General features: G+C 41.8%; 1 protein-coding gene across 1 annotated transcript in view; it reads left to right on the forward strand.

Annotated features, from left to right (window-relative positions):
* The first annotated feature begins 12421 nt into the window (after positions 1-12421).
* The window catches only part of LOC139381236 (syntaxin binding protein 4), a 108055-nt gene continuing 107246 nt past the window's right edge, over positions 12422-13230 (forward strand). Inside the window, exons 1-2 of the mRNA XM_071124700.1 lie at positions 12422-12564; positions 12739-12812. Of these exons, the coding sequence (XP_070980801.1) occupies positions 12446-12564; positions 12739-12812 (193 nt within the window). The 5' untranslated portion in view covers positions 12422-12445. The remainder of the gene's footprint in view (positions 12565-12738; positions 12813-13230) is intronic.

Raw genomic sequence — 13230 nt, forward strand, 5'->3', positions numbered from 1 at the left:
ATACAATTTAGGGAGTCTTGTTTTCAGATTAGCCTTGTTAAAATCCCCAGCTACAATGAATGCAGCCTCCGGATAAATGGATTCCAGTTTGCAAAGAGTCAAATAAAGTTAGTTCAGAGCCATCGATGTGTCTGCTTGGGGGGGATATATACGGCTGTGATTATAATCGAAGAGAATTCTCTTGGTAGATAATGCGGTCTACATTTGATTGTGAGGAATTCTAAATCAGGTGAACAGAAGGATTTGAGTTCCTGTATGTTTCTTTCATCACACCATGTCTCGTTAGCCATAGGGCATACGCCCCCGCCCCTCTTCTTACCAGAAAGATGTTTGTTTCTGTCGGCGCGATGCGTGGAGAAACCCGCTGGCACGCCTCCGATAGCGTCTCTCCAGTGAGCCATGTTTCCGTGAAGCAAAGAACGTTACAGTCTCTGATGTCCCTCTGGAATGCTACCCTTGCTCGGATTTCATCAACCTTGTTGTCAAGAGACTGGACATTGGCGAGAAGAATGCTAGGGAGTGGTGCACGATGTGCCCGTCTCCGGAGTCTGACCAGAAGACCGCCTCGTTTCCCTCTTTTTCGGAGTCTTTTTTTTGGGTCGCTGCATGGGATCCATTCCGTTGTCCTGGGTGAAAGGCAGAACACAGGATCCGCGTCGCGAAAAACATATTCTTGGTCGTACTGATGGTGAGTTGACGCTGATCTTATATTCAGTAGTTCTTCTCGACTGTATGTAATGAAACCTAAGATGACCTGGGGTACTAATGTAAGAAATAACACGTAAAAAAACAAAACACTTCTTAGTTTCCTAGGAACGCGAAGCGAGGCGGCCATCTCTGTCGGCGCCGGAAGTTCAATATATATATATATAAACTCTGCAAAAAAAGAAATGTCCTCTCATATCAACTGTGTTTATTTTCAGCAAACTTAACATGTGTAAATATTTGTATGAACATAACAAGATTCAACAACTGAGACATAAACTGAACAAAAGGGGGTCAAAATCAAAAGTAACAGTCAGTATCTGGTGTGGCCACCAGCTGCATTAAGTACTGCAGTGTACCTCCTCCTCCTCATGGACTGCACCAAATTTGCTAGTTCTTGCTGTGAGATGTTACCCCACTCTTCCTCCAAGGCACCTGCAAGTTCCTGGACATTTCTGGGGGGAATGGCCCTAGCTCTCATCCTACGATCCAACAGGTTCCAGACGTGCTCAATGGCCGAACACTGACATGCCTGTCTTGCAGGAAGTCACCCACAGAACGAGCAGTATGGGTATGGCTGGTGGCATTGTCATGCTGGAGGGTCATGTCAGGATGAGCCTGCAGGAAGGGTACCACATGAGGGAGGAGGATGTCCAGCGACGGTGGGTCTGTGCCCATAGGTGCCCATAGGCGACATTGTTGCCGGCGATGTCTGGTCAGGACCTGCCTTACAACAGGCCTACAAGCCCTTATGGTTCATTGAACAAGCATGGGAAACAGTGTATAAACCCTTTACAATGAAGATCTGTGAAGTTATTTGGATTTTTACGAATGATCTTTGAAAGACCTGAAAAGGGTATGTTTCTTTTTTTGCTGAGTTTATATTTACACTAACAGTTTGGGGTCACTTAGAAATGTCATTGTTTTTGAAAGAAAAGCTATTTTTTGTCCATTAAAATAACATCAAATTGATCAGAAATATAATGAAGACATTGTTAATGTTGTAAATGACTATTGTAGCTGGAAACGGCAGAATTTGGAATATCTACATAGGCATACAGAGGCCCATTATCAGCAACCATCACTCCTGTTTTCCAATGGCACACTGTGTTAGGTAATCCAATTTTATAATTTTAAAAGTCTAATTGATCATTAGAAAGCCCTTTTGCAATTACGTTAGCACAGCTGAAAACTCTTTTTCTGATTAAAGAAGCAATAACACTGGCCTTCTTTAGACTAGTTAAGTATCTGGAGCATTAGCATTTGTGGGTTTGATTACAGGCTCAAAATGGCCAGAAACAAAGACCTTTCTTCTGAAACTTGTTAGTCTATTCTTGTTCTGAGAAATTAAGGCTATTCCATGCGAGAAATTGCCAATCAACTGAAGATCTCGTACAGGGCTGTGTTTTACACCCTTCACAGCACAGTGCAAACTGGCTCTAACCAGAATAGAAAGAGGAGTGGGAGGCCCCGGTGCACAACTGAGCAAGAGGACAAGTACATTAGAGTGTCTAGTTTGAGAAACTGACAAGTCCTCAACTGGCAGCTTCATTAAATAGTACCAGCAAAACACCAGTCTCAACATCAACAGTGAAGAGGCGACTCTGGGATGCTGGCCTTCTAGACAGAGTTGCAAAGAAAAATCCATATCTCAGACTGGCCAAAAAAATACAAGTTTAAGATGGGCAAAAGAACACAGACACTGGACAGAGGAACTCTGCCTAGAAGGCCAGCATCCTGGAGTCACCTCTTCACTGTTGACATTGAGACTGGTGTTTTGCGGGTACTACTTAATGAAGCTGCAAGTTGAGGACTGCCCTGAGACACATCCTCACCACCAAAAAGAAGGTAAACGTCTGGTCTGCCTGATCTCTGTTTAGCTGAGTTGATCACCACGGCACAATACTACTAGGCCATTGTGGTTTAATCCACTGAATCCATTGTCACTAGCACTGCGTCCAGAGAATTAATGTCCTAATAAGATAACATACAGTACCAGTCTAAAGTTTGGACACACCTACTCATTCCAGGGTTTTTCTTGATTTGTACTGTTTTCTACACTGTAGAATAATAATGAAGACATCAAAACTATGAAATAACAAATATGAAATAATTTAGTAACAAAAAAAAGTGTTAAACAAATCAAAATATATTTTATATTTGAGATTCTTCAAAGTAGCCACTCTTTGCCTTGATGACAGCTTTGCACACTCTTGGCATTCTATCAACCAGCTTCACCTGGAATGCTTTTCCAACAGTCTTGAAGGACTTCCCACATATGCTGAGCACTTGTTGGCTGCTTTTCCTTCACTCTGCGGTCCAACTCATCCCAAACCATCGCAAATGGGTTGAGGTCGGGTGATTGTGGAGGCCAGGTCATCTGATGCAGCACTCCATCACTCTCCTTCTTGGTCAAATAGCCCTTACACAGCCTAGAGGTGTTGGGTCATTGTCCTGTTGGAAAAACAAATTATAGTCCTACTAAGCCCAAACCAGATGGGATGGCGTATCGCTGCAGAATTCTGTGGTAGCCATGCTGGTTAAGTGTGCCTTGAATTCTAAATAAATCACTGACAGTGTCACCAGCAAAGCACCTCCACACCATCACACCTCCTCATCCATGCTCCACAGTGGGAACCACAAATGCAGAGATCATCCATTCACCTACTCTGCGTCTCACAAAGATGGAGGTTGGAACCAAAAAGCTCAAATTTGGACTCATCAGACTAAAGGACAGATTTCCACTGGTTTAATGTCCATTGCTCGTGTTTCTTGTCCCAAGCAAGTCTCTTCTTCTTTTTCGTGTCCTTCAGTAGTAGTTTCTTTGCAGCAATTCGACCATGAAGTTCTGATTCACGCAGTCTCCTCTAAACAGTTGATGTTGAGATATGTCTGTTACTTGAACTGTGAGGTGCAATCTGAGGTGCAGTTAATTTGGCGATTTCTGACACTGGTAACTATAATGAACTTATCCTCTGCAGCAGAGGTATCTCTGGTTTTTCCTTTCCTGTGGCGCTCCTCATGAGAGCCAGTTTCATCATAGCGCTTGATGGTGTCTTAAAACCTTTCTAGGGCAGGCGTTCCGCCGGATCCCCTCGACAACATTCTGCTGAAAAGGCAGCGTGCGAAATTCAAAAATATTTTTTTGAAATATGTAACTTTCACACATTAACAAGTCCAATACAGCAAATGAAAGATAAACATATTGTTAATCGACACATCGTGTCCGATTTAAAAAATACAGCGAAAGCACAACATATGATTATGTTAGGTCCTAGCCAAGTAAAAAAAAAACACAGCCATTTTTCCAGCCAAAGATAGGAGTCACAAAAAGCAGAAATATAGATAAAATTAATCACTAACCTTTGATGATCTTCATCAGATGACACTCATAGGACATCATGTTACACAATACATGTATGTTTTGTTCGATAATCAGCATATTTATATCCAAAAATCGCAGTTTACATTGGCGCGTTACGTGCAGTAATGTTTTGATTCCAAAACATCCAGTGATTTTGCAGAAATACTCATAATAAACATTGATAAAAGATACAACTGTTATTCACATAATTAAAGATAGACTTCTCCTTAATGCAACCGCTGTGTCAGATTTCAAAAAAACTTTAAGGAAAAAGCATAATCTGAGAACGGCGCTCAGAGCCCAATCCAGCCAGAGAAATATCCGCCATTTTGGATTCAACAGAAGTTAGAAATACACCATAAATATTCACTTACCTTTTGATGATCTTCATCAGAAGGCACTCCCAGGAATCCCAGTTCGACAATAAATGACTGATTTTGTTCCATAAAGTCCTTCATTGATGTCCAAATAGCCACTTGTTGTTAGCGTGTTCAGCCCAGTAATCCATCTTCATGAGGCGCAGGCACTTCGTCCAGACAAAAACTCAAAAAGTTCCATTACAGTCCTTTAGAAACATGTCAAACAATGTATGGCATTAATCTTTAGGATGTTTTTAACATAAAACATCAATAATGTTCCAACCGGAGAATTCCTATGTCTGAAGAAAAGCACTGGAACGAGAGGTAACTCTGTCGGGAGCGCGCGTCATGAGACCAAGGCACTATGCCAGACCACTGACTCAAACAGGTCTCATGAGCCCCTCTTTTATAGTAGGATGCTCATTCAAGTTTCTAAAGACGGTTGACATCTAGTGGAAGCCGTAGGAAGTGCAACTTTATCCATATCCCACTGTGTATTCGGTAGGTCAAGCTTTGAAAAACTACAAACCTCAGATGTCCCACTTCCTGGTTGGATTTTTCTCAGGTTTTCGCCTGCCATATGAGTTCTGTTATACTCACAGACATCATTCAAACAGTTCTAGAAACTTCAGAGTGTTTTCTATCCAATACTATTAATACTATGCATATATTAGCATCTGGGACAGAGTAGGAGGCAGTTCACTCTGGGCACACTATTCATCCAAAAGTGAAAATACTGCTCCCTATCCCAAAAGAGTTAAAGTAATGATGGACTGTCGTTTCTCTTAGCTTATTTGAGCTGTTCTTGCCATAATATGGACTTGGTCTTTTACCAAATAGGGTTATCTTCTGTATACCAACCCTACCTTGTCACAACACAACTGATTGGCTCAAATGCATTAAGAAGGAAATAAATAAACTTTTAACAAAGCACACCTGTTAATTGTAATGCATTCCAGGTGACTACCTCGTGAAGCTGGTTGAGAGAATGGCAAGAGTATGCAAAGCTGCCATCAAGGCAAAGGGTGGCTACTTTGAAGAATCTCAATTATAAAATATATTTTCATTTGTTTAACACTTTTTTGGTTACTTCCATATGTGTTATTTCATAGTTTTGATGTGTTCACTATTATTCTACAATGTAGAAAATAGTAAAAAATAAAGAAAAACCCTGGAATGAGTAGGTGTGTCCAAACTTTTTATTGGTACTTTATATATATTATTATTATTTTGGTTGGAAATTTGTCCGCGGGCCTACAAAAGGGGGAGAGCCACCAGTTGCCCAAACCAGTAGCCTATAGCAGCTAGAGCCCTGTGACCGGTGCTGGCCTATCCTGTATTACCATATTACTGTTGCAGCAGGAGGAAGAACGGAGCTGTTTCGTCGCTACTCCGCCAATAACGCACTATAAACGACTCACTCGCTGTTTATTGATAGAGGGTTCTATATGTGGTAATGTAGGCTATAGGGTGTTTTTATAATAGTCTTTTGTAGGTTTCAAGAAACAATAGCTGTTTAGATATCTTGCTATGAGACTTTGAAGACAGTAACTGTCCGTCTTGGTCATTGTCTATTGGTCAGTGTAATCTCCTGGGCTAAATTTAGAAATGTGGGCTTTTGTTGTGAAGGGGAAGGGGAAGAGCAGAAGAGGGAGGAGAGGACAAGATGGGAGGGGAAAGGGGGAGGGGGCTGGAGGAGATCACAGAAATGACAGGAGAGGAAAGGATAGATGTGTAGGGGTGGAGAGAAGAGGAGAAAAGGAGAGAGGAGAGAAGACAGGAGAGGGAAATAAAAGACAGGAAAAGGAGGTGGTATTGATGAAATGAAATGAGATGAGAGGAGGGGAAGGGAATCAATAGGAATTGAAAGAAGAGGAGAGGAAGGAGAGGAAAGTCAGAAAACCAGGTCAGCTCTTCCTAAATCTGGAATGTCGAACCCTTTTCCACTGCTACTTACAGGGTCAGTTCAATACAGAGTCCTGAGCAGGGCCAACATAGGCCGTAGACATACCGAAAAAGGTGGTTTCTTGTCATCCAAGTAAAGCACAAATGAGTGAAAGATCGGCAAATATATAAGTTTGGTTCAGATTTGGTCTGGTCTGGACTTGATTTCAACGTCCACAGACAAACATAGACGTAGACAAACACAGACGTCTATAATTGGTTCAGATATGGTCCGGACCGGATCAAATTTGAACCAATCATAGACATCTATGTTTCACAAGTTTGAACAGCACAGTACAGCACAATACAGTACAGTAGAGCACAGCATATTACAGTTCAGTACACAGTACAGTAAAGAAAAGTAGAGTACAGTACAATACAGTAGAGTACAGTAAAGTATAGTGTACTGTACCCTACTTTACTCTAATGTACTCTGCTCTACTGAACTAAACTGTACTATACTCTACTGAATTAAACTATACTGTACTGAATTAAACTGTACTGTACTGTACTCTACTCAATTACACTCTACTGTACTCTACTGAATAAAACTCTACTGTCCTGTACCATGCCATACTGTACCGTGATGTTCCAACTTGTGAAACAGCCTAAATGTCTATGATTCTTTTCAGATTTTGGTCCATTTGGATATGTGTTAAGGGGAGGAGCTCAATAGAATAATACCCAGCATGCTTTGCATGTGTTTGTTTTTATATTTATCATTTTGTCATTCAGCAGATGCTCTTATCCAGAGTAACTTACTTACAATCAGTGCATTCCACTAAGGTAGATAAACAACAACATATCACTTTCATAGCAAGGAGAACATCTGTAACCATTACTGAGAACGTTATTGTAGTCAATAAAATAAAGGAACTGATGATGGACTCAAGGAGACAGCAGAAAAAGCACACCAGTATAGAGAGTTGAGAGTGGCATGTTCCTTGGTATGCACTTTACTGAGAACCTGAAATGGTCCCTCTATACTGACACTGTGGTGAAGAAATGTGTCTTGTCCTCAACATGAATTTCTACAGATCCACCACTGAGAGCATTTTGTGACGCTATATCACTGGTATATCACTGGTACGGCAACTGTACCGCCCACAACCGCAGGGCTCTCTAGAGGGTGGTGCGCTCAGCCCAACACATTACTGGGGTCACACTGCCTGCCCACCAGTACAACTACAGAATCAAGGACCTCAGCCACAGCCTGTTCACCCTGCTACCATCTAGCAGGTGGAGACCGTACAGGTGCATCAAAGCTGGGACCGAGAGAATGAAAAACAGGCTATCAGACTGTTAAATAGCCACCAGCTTCTGCCCGGTACCCTGCCCTGCACCTTAGACACTGCTGCCCTAAGTACATAGTTATTGAACACTGGTCACTTTAATAATGTTTACATAATGTTTGTTGTTCTGAAATAGTTTCTGTAGTTAGATACAGATACGATTACCATTCATGCCATATTATTCAATTGACATTTTATTTGATCTCAGAGAATTTTATCAAATTGATTACTCACTTTATACGTACATCAAATCAAATGTTGTCACATACAACAGGTGGAGTAGACCTTACTCGAAATGCCCTTAACCAACAATGCAGTTTTAAGAAAAATAATAGTTCATTATTGAGTAAATAAACTAACAATAAAATAACAATTACAAGGCTATATACAGGGGGTACCGGTACTGAATCAATGTGCGGTGGAACAGGCTAGTAAAGTGACTATGGATATACAGCATAATAAACAGTGAGTAGCAGAGCTCCAAGTAAAAAAATGCAAATAGTCCGGGTAGCCATTTAACTTTTTGAGGATCTGAGGACCCATGCCAAATATTTGATTAATTGTTCAGCAGTCTTATGGCTTGGGGGTAGAAGCTGTTAAGGAGCCTTTTCGACTTAGACTTGGCGCTCCGGTTTTAGCTTGCTGTGCGGTAGCAGAGAGAACAGTCTATAACTTGGGTGACTGGAGTCTTTGACAATTTTTTGGGCCTTCCTCTGACACCGCCTAGTATAAAAGGTCCTGGATGGCAGGAAGCTTGGCCCCAGTAATGTACTGGGCTGTATGCACTACCCTCTGTATTGCCTTAAGGTAGGATGTCGAGCAGTTGCCATACCAAGCTGTGATGCAACTGGTCAGGATGCTCTCGATGGTGCGGCTGTAGAACATTTTGAGAATCTGGGGACGCATGCCAAATCTTTTCAGTCTCCCGAGGGGGAAAAGGCGTTGTCGTGCCCTCTTCCTGACTTTCTGGGTGTGTTTGAACCATGATAGTTTGTTGGTGATGTGGAAAACAAAGAACTTGAAACTCTCAACCCACTCCACTACAGCCCCATCGATGTGAATGGGGACATGTTTGGCCCTCCTTTTCCTGTCCACAATCATCTCCTTTGTCTTGCTCACGTTGAGGGAGAGGTTGTTGTCCTGGCATCACACTGCCAGGTCTCTGACCTTCTCCCTATAGGCTGTCTCGTCGTTGTCGGTGATCAGGCCTACCATCGTCATGTCATCAGCAAACTTAATGATGATGTTGGAGTCATGCTTGGTCACACAGTCATGAGTGACTAGGGAGTACCAGAGGGGACTAAGCACCCACCCCTGCAGTGCCCCCGTGGCAGATGTGTTGTTCCCTACCCGTGCCACCTGGGGGCGGCCCGTCAGGAAGTCCAGGATCCAGTTGCAGAAGGAGGTGTTTAGTCCCAGGGTCCTTAGCTTAGTGATGAGCTTTGTGGGCACTATGGTGTTGAATGCTGAGCTGTAGTCAATCAACAGCATTCTCACATAGGTGTTTCTTTTGTCCAGGTGGGAAAGGGCTGTGTGCAAATTGTGGATCTGTTGGGGCGGTATGCAAATTAGAGTGGGTCTAGGGTTTCCAGAATGATGGTGTTGATGTGAGCCATGATCAGCCTTTCAAAGTACTTCAGATAAAGAAAAAAAATGGATATCATGAAATTGTGGAGAAAAAATAAATAAATTGTTTTCAAAAATATACACAATTTTTTGGGGTTAAAACTGATTTAAGTTTCCCAGCATTAACTTCCCCGGCCACTAGGAGCGCCACTTCTGGATGAGCATTTTCTTGTTTGCTTATGGCTTTATACAACTCGTTGAGTGCGGTCTTAGTGCCAGCATCGGTGTGTGCTGGTATACAGACAGCTACAAAAAATATAGATGAAAACTCTCTTGGTAAATAGTGTGGCTTACAGCTTATGATGAGATACTCTACCTCAGGCGAGCAAAACCTTGAGACTTCCTTAATATTTGATTTCGCACACCAGCTGTTATTGACAAATAGACACAGACCGACATCCCTTGTCTTACCGGAGTCAGCTGTTCTGTCCTGCCGGCAACTGTATATTATCCATGTCGTCATTCATACTCTTGAAACATAAGATATTACAGTTTTTAATAGTCTTGAATGGAGCTCATCCAGTTTATTCTCCAATGATTGCACGTTGGCCAATAGGATGGATGGTGGAGGCGGGTTACCCACTCGCCAACTAATTCTAACAAGGCACCCGGACCTGCGTCCCCTGTATTCGTCATATTTTCTTCATGCGAATGACAGGGATTTGGGCCTGGTCTGGTATCTGGAGTAAATGCTTTGTGTCTGACTCGTTAAAGAACAAATCGTTGTCCAGTTCGAGGTGAGTAATCGCTGTTGTCACGGCAGATTTCCTCCTCTTCCTCTGAAGAGGTGAAACAAGGATCGGACCAATATGCGGCGTGGTAAGTGTCCATGGTATTTAATATGAAAACTTAACATGAACACAAATACAAAACAACAAAGTGAACTGGCAACGAAACAGTCCCGTGTGTCACAAACACTGACACAGGAAACAATCACCCACCAAATACCCAAAGAACATGGCTGCCTAAATATGGTTCCCAATCATAGACAACGATAAGCACCTGCCTCTAATTAAGAACCAATCTAGGCAACCATAGACTTACATAAACACCTAGAAAATAAACAGCCCCATAAACATACAAAACCCCTAGACAAGATAAAACACATACATCACCCATGTCACACCCTGACCTAACCAAAATAACAAGGAAAACAAAGAACACTAAGGTCAGGGCGTGACAGCTGTTCTGATATCCAGAATCTCTTTTCGGTCATAAGAGACGGTGGCAGAAACATTATGTACAAAATAAGTTAAACAACCACACAAAATAGCACAATTGGTTAGGAGCCCGTAAAACGGCAGCCATCTCCTCCGGCGCCATTCCCAATACATGCTGTATTCTTGACATAGCTCATCCTATGTAACTACTGCTGTACATACATTTTTCCTACTTACACTACCATTCAAAAGTTTGGGGTCACTTAGAAATGTCCTTGTTTCTGAAAGAAAAGCTAACTTTTTGTCCATTAAAATAACATCAAATTGATCAGAAATACAGTTTAGACATTGTTAATGTTGTAAATGACTATTGTAGCTGGAAATATCAGATTTTTAATGGGATATCTACATAGGCGTTACCGAGGCCCATTATCAGCAACCATCTTTCCTGTGTTCCAATGGCACATTGTGTTATGTAATCCAAGTTTATCATTTTAAAAGGCTAATTGATCATTAGAAATTATGCAATTATGTTAGCACCGCTGAAAACTGTTGTTCTAATTAAAGAAGCAATAAAACTGGCCTTCTTTAGACAGGTGTGTGCCTTTCCAAATCATGTCCAATCCATTGAATTTACCACAGGTGGACTCCAATAAAGTTGTAGAAACATCTCAAGGATGATCAATGGAAACAGGATGCGCCTGAGCTCAATTTCGAGTCTCATAGCAAACGGTTTGAATAATTACGTAAATAATGTTTTCCTGTTTTTTTTTTTTTTACTTAATCAATTTTTGAACAAGTTGGTAACGTAACAAAATGTGTAAGAAGTCAAGGGCTCTGAATACTTTCCAAATGCTCTGTATGTGCAGTTGAAATTTGGCCATAGAATCAATGACCGAAAAATCGTATTTTCAACGTCTGTAAATTATGTATTTTCAACATCTGGAAAATACGTATTTTTGACGTCTGTAAAGCACCTAAAATGCACCTGATTTCAAAGTCCGGAAAATGCTTATTTTCAACATCCAGAAAATATATATTTTTGATGTCTGGAAAATACATATTTTCACTGTTCATTTAGCACCTAAAGTGCACCTGATGTCAACATCTGTGTGTACACTACGTTTGAAACAATTGTATTGACTGTAGTCATCCATTGCCCTAGTTTGAGCCCAAAGCCTTTGTCCTCTGCTTCTTCCTGTGTGTGTCTGTCCAGAGGATTACCTCGCCTGCCCTGTCCTGTCCTCCCAGGTCTGCAGATTGGCAGCAGCGTTTTCCAATACCTAATGCACCCGTTTAGACTGTAATTACTTTTTCATAATTTAAAAGATCTAGAAGCTCTTTGCTGCTGTAACCTATTTACTCCTATTGGTGACACAGCTTGCATACTGTTTACAGTATAAGGCCAGGAATTTTTCCTGTTGACGGATTCAGAAAAAAGCTCCTGTACCTTACTATATGAAATAATTAGGGCGAGGAAAACTTTTCCCTGATCACATGAGCTGGCCTGGAAAAACTTCTGACCTTGTACAATTTACCAGCATAATGGCATTAATTCTCAACAACAAATCTTCTTTTCAGATTGGGCTAAGTCCTTGGTTATTACTGTCATATGGTGCATTTTAATGCCGAGAATGGCTCATAGGGAGATTGGTCTGGACAGCCTGAGCTGATGTGATTCTGCCAGTCAAATTCCCTATGAAGAGATGAGACAGTGTGTTTTTGTTTTCCCCTGATGCTAAAACCCTGTCAGTCTGTGTCTGGCTGCTGCTTCTGACCCCACATACACTCCCAACGCACACCCGCCTCACATACTCTCACCTTAAACTCACCACACACACTTGCAGCCACTCTGGACGCCCACACACACTCGCCAGACACTTTGGTGGCTCCGCAGACCGCACACTTCCTACACACACTCTCTCTGCACACTCTTGCGGCAGCTCCTGACACATCTCATCCCAGCTTGTCTCTAAAGCCAATCCACAGCTGGTTATGGAACTAATTGGTGTTGCTCTCGGAACCTATTCTAACGAAATTCTTTGGACTATGATTCAATTACATCTCGAGACCGAAGACGAAAGCTCATTCAACGAACTCTGTGACTGTGAGAGGTCGCCACTTTTTCTCTCTTGCTTTATCTCTTCCCTTAACTCTTCCATTCTCTCCTTCTATCTGTCATAAGTATTCTTCTTTCTCAGTCGACGAGGAAGGGAAGGGCTTAATATTTATTTTTCAAATGGTAAACGTTGGGACGACGTGACAGAGGAGGTGTTTGTGTGTTCCAGGACTATCATGGGACCTCACGGCATCAACCGGGCCATCGAGAGATTGGAGTTCTGTGACTGCAAGAAAGGACTGGGTCAGTATAGAACTTCACCTCGTATGTGATGTGCATTATGAATACATGTAGCTACAGTGAGTGTATACATGTATAATGTTTTATCAGGCTATAACTGGGGCCCAGAGGTTTCCCTGGTCAGGTTGTGAAGGAAAAACTCTTGGCCCTAGCAATGAATGTTTATTATAGCAAGTCTAAGAGCGACATTTCCCCCCGCAAAAACTAGCTAACACACCGCAACTTTCTAAATAATGGTAGCTCCGATATTGTACCTCGAAATTGCCCTAAATGTACTATCTGCTAGTTAGATAGAAGACCCCATATATTTTATCTACTGGTGGTTCATATACACTACCAGTCAAAAGTTTACTTTTTCAAGGGATTTTCTTTATTTTTACTATTTTCTACATTGTAGAATAATAGTGAAGACATCAAAACT

This window comes from Oncorhynchus clarkii, chromosome 23 (assembly GCF_045791955.1).
Source record: "Oncorhynchus clarkii lewisi isolate Uvic-CL-2024 chromosome 23, UVic_Ocla_1.0, whole genome shotgun sequence".
NCBI lineage: Eukaryota > Metazoa > Chordata > Actinopteri > Salmoniformes > Salmonidae > Oncorhynchus > Oncorhynchus clarkii.